This window comes from Tachysurus fulvidraco, chromosome 20 (genome assembly GCF_022655615.1).
Source record: "Tachysurus fulvidraco isolate hzauxx_2018 chromosome 20, HZAU_PFXX_2.0, whole genome shotgun sequence".
NCBI lineage: Eukaryota > Metazoa > Chordata > Actinopteri > Siluriformes > Bagridae > Tachysurus > Tachysurus fulvidraco.
The window spans coordinates 22,119,297-22,123,678 of NC_062537.1; the positions used below are offsets into that span (position 1 = coordinate 22,119,297).

General features: G+C 46.0%; 1 protein-coding gene across 1 annotated transcript in view; it reads right to left on the reverse strand.

Annotated features, from left to right (window-relative positions):
- Positions 1-2,192: 2,192 nt before the first annotated feature.
- The window catches only part of LOC125139700 (A disintegrin and metalloproteinase with thrombospondin motifs 6-like), a 16,712-nt gene continuing 14,522 nt past the window's right edge, over positions 2,193-4,382 (reverse strand). The window contains exon 7 of the mRNA XM_047804481.1: positions 2,193-3,886. Coding sequence (XP_047660437.1) covers positions 3,777-3,886 — 110 coding nt within the window. The 3' untranslated portion in view covers positions 2,193-3,776. The remainder of the gene's footprint in view (positions 3,887-4,382) is intronic.

The following is a 4,382-nucleotide window of genomic DNA, read 5'->3' on the forward strand; positions in this document are numbered from 1 at the left end:
ACTCATGACTGACAGTTTGGAGACCAGCTGCTGCAGCACTGTGAACCCTCTCACCTTCTTCATGCCTCTTTCTCTCCTTCCTTCTTATATATTGATCTGTTTTCTATCTCTTCATCGTTCTCTTCTTTCTTGGACCCCAGGTTTCCTTGTCCTGAGGTTCTCGTCACACCAGAGCTGATTATTTAACAGCCTTTTATTACAAGTCTTTTATTCTTCTTACACAACAGCACTTTTCTCTTGTCAGGTTATATTGACGATCATCAGAGTTTCCTCAGCAGTCTGTCTTTTATCTTCAGACTAATAAGGAACATCTTTACACTTTACACAGCATGTTACACACGTTACTGAGAAACAGCACTGAAGTGTAAACTGTCCTGAAGATGTGGACAACTGCAGACAAACATCCTGACTGCAGACAAACATCCTGACTGCAGACAAACATCCTGACTGCAGACAAACATCCTGACTGCAGACAAACATCCTGACTGCAGACAAACATCCTGACTGCAGACAAACATCCTGACTGCAGACAAACATCCTGACTGCAGACAAACCCTTTAACATCGTCTTTATTCAGGACTCATCACACACTGCAGGATTCACCTGTAATAGTGCACAAGCCACACTGTACTGTCACACACACACAGTCACACACACAGTCACACACAATTACACACACGCACACACACACGCAGGCACACACACGCACACGGTTCCACACACACACACACAGTCACACACACAGTTACACACACGCACACACACACACACACACGCACACACACGCACACGGTTACACACACACACACACACAAAAAAAGTCTCACACACACGCACACACACACACGGTCTCACACACGCACACACACACACACACACACGGTCTCACACACGCACACACGCACACACACGCACGCACACACACACACACACGCACACACACACACACACGCACGCACACACGCACACGGTTCCACACACACACGCAGTCACACACACAGTCACACACAATTACACACACGCACACGCAGGCGCACACACGCACACGGTTCCACACACACACACAGTCACACACACAGTCACACACAGTTACACACACGCACACACACACACGCACACACACGGTTACACACACACACAGTCACACACACAGTCACACACAGTTACACACACGCACACACACACGCAGGCGCACACACACGCACACACACAAACAGTCTCACACACACGCACACACACACACACACGGTCTCACACACGCACACACGCACGCACACACACATACACGGTTACACACACACACACAGTCACACACACAGTCACACACAGTTACACACACGCACACACACACGTGCACACACACGAACAGTCTCACACACACGCACACACACACGGTCTCACACACGCACACACACACACACGCACACACACACACAGGCACACACACACACACAGGCACACACACACACACGCACACACACACACACACAGTCACACACACACACGCGCACACACACACGGATACACACACACACACCGTCACACACACGGTCACACACACACACAGTCACACACACACACACACACACTCACGCGCACACCCACCCACACACACACTGTCACACACGCGCACACACACACAGTCACACACACACACACACACACACACACACACACACACACACACACACACGGTGCTCTACTACATTCAGACGCCTCTCTAGACTAAAACCAGTGATGAGTCCCTACATCATGTTGTTGTGTTATTTTCAGTTTGCATGCCGATAAATAACAAGTGACACGTTGAAATAAATTAGCATATAATTTACAATAACAAAATTAGCAACAGTGTACCAACATTTAACACTGAATATAAAATACAAGCAATTTGTCATTGGAAATGAAAATAAAATAAAGAACAAACGCTCACTTCTATAATTACAAGGTAAGTGATGTGACATTCAGAGACACAACGTTCACAGCGATGACTGAGACCATGTTCGTGTTTGTCCTGGGATTTCGGGGCCTCCATGATTCAAGCCAGTAAAGATTTAATTCAAGCCTCAGGATTTAGTTTTCCGGCTGTTCACTCGAGTTAAAACTGTTCTGATGTTGTATCAGTGGCTACAACAGAGTAGCAGCAGCAAAAAAGTTAGCACGGTTTGATAAAAACTTACGTTCTTATAGCACGTGGAATGGGCGGGGCTTAAACAACACGATCAGCAATATAGTGTGAGGTAAAACATACAAACATCGACTGTATGAAAAAAAACACCCAGAATTGTTTTACAGTTTGGTGAGTCACAAAGCTCCTGTTAGCACCAAAGGAGTGAAAGGATCAAGGCTTCCTCATGAGAAGGTTGAAGAAGCGATGAAGGAACAAAGCACCAGAGAGCAAGGAGGGTTCTGTGAAGAGTGTTTACAATGAGGGAAGGAGGGATGTAGTGAGAGATGTAGTGAGAGATGTAGTGAGGGATGGAGGAGGTAGTCCCATTCTGAGTGGATGTTGGAGCTTGGCATGTTCTTCCTAAACACTGTGGTGAAGGACACACACAGCAGCAGATCTCCTCCAGCCAAACTTTATCCTCCGTCCTCTCCACCAGGCAGCGGGTGGCGCTCTGACGGCTTCTGTAGTTTTCCTGCTATGTCAATGTCATGAGAACACTCTTTAAAAAAAAAACAGAAAGGAGGTGTGGAAGAAGCTTGTGGAGGCGTGTGGAGGTGTAGGAAAAGTGTGTGGAGGAGTGAGGAGGTGTGTGGAGGAGTGAGGAGGTGTGTGGAGGAGTGAGGAGGCCGTATCCAAACACATGTTTAAACCAAGCTGAGCGTGAGGAACATCATTAGCATGAGCAGGGCCATGTGTAGTCAGGTGTCGGGTAATCTGTAACGTCTGTCTGCAGAGGAACCATGGAGGTCCAGCTGAACTACAGGACGTGGACAAAATAAGAGAAACGCCACGTGAACAGGAGACGAATCAATTAGTTCAGGTTCATGATGATCAGATTCGTACAGAAGAACCTCTGTGTCAGGACTTTACATCCCTAAAACTCTTTACTAACATGAAAGACGAGTCCTGATCCACTTGTGTCTGAGATCATCATGATGAACTTTAACCCCAGAACTTCTGGAGGTTTAATAAACCACTAAACTGATTAGCAGGAGCTAACATGCTTAAATAGCCTACAAGCTAACATTGTTCACAGACAGCACACTAGCAGGATAAGGTTAGTGTTAGCACTGAGACACCAGCACCGCCCACAAGCTCCGCCCTTTTATCAGATGACACTTTAAGTCACGTTACAGTTGTTTCTTTTATTTTGTCCACTTGTGTTTCACTTTAAGTCTTAAACAGATGATCAGGAAAATTCACTGCCACAAAAGAGCCAGAAATAAAGCGGAGTAACTTGTTAGGGTCTGTATATGAGGTGTCCAGCACTTTGGATTCAGACAGAGCAATAACATCAATGACATTAATAATAACACCAATAATAATAATAATTATTATTATTATAATAAAATAACAGTTATGACAATATTAATAAGTTCCCACTTCACAGAAGTGAAAATATAAATAAAAAGCGTCAGCATGTTGCTGATCAGTGGTTTGGGTTCCACAGGGCTGACAAAGCAGGTGTGTGTGTGTGTGTGTGTGTGTGTGTGTGTGTGTGTGTGTGTGAGAGAGAGAGAGAGAGAGAGAGAGAGAGAGAGAGAGGAAGCAGCATTGTCCCCCAGCCCAAGTGGTTGGTCTTTGTCTCTCTCGTCTCTCTGCAGGATCATCAGTGTCCTTGGCAGGTTTTGCAGCACATCTGTCTAAAGTAGGCACGGCTGCAGAATTTGAACTTCAGCACCAGTGGGCAGTACGCCACTTTATTAACGTCTTTACACTCTGAAGAGGAGGGAAGAAAAGAGGAAGGAACAATAGACAGGATTAGTGACGGGTGGAGACTCAACAATGCACTAACTTTTCTCTCTCACAGACACGGGAAAACTGGTGTGGGGTAACGGGGGGTGTGGGGTAACGGGGGGTGTGGGATAACGGGGGTGTGGGGTAAATGGGGTGTGGGGTAACGGGGGTGTGGGATAACGGGGGTGTGGGATAACGGGGGTGTGGGATAACCACGTCTGTTCATGCTGTGTAACACACACACACACACACACACACACACACACACACACACACACACAGGAAGTGCTGTCTGCCTTCTTCCACATACACCAGCCCAAACCGGCTCTAACTGGTTCGTGTCACTGTCTGAGTTATCTGTGTCTTTGTTTATATAAAGTGATGAAACGTAATTGAACTGAAACACAAGACAAATTACTCAATTATTTAATTATTTTTTGAAAGGAAATAATTTTACATTCTATTTTTCAGGAATTCC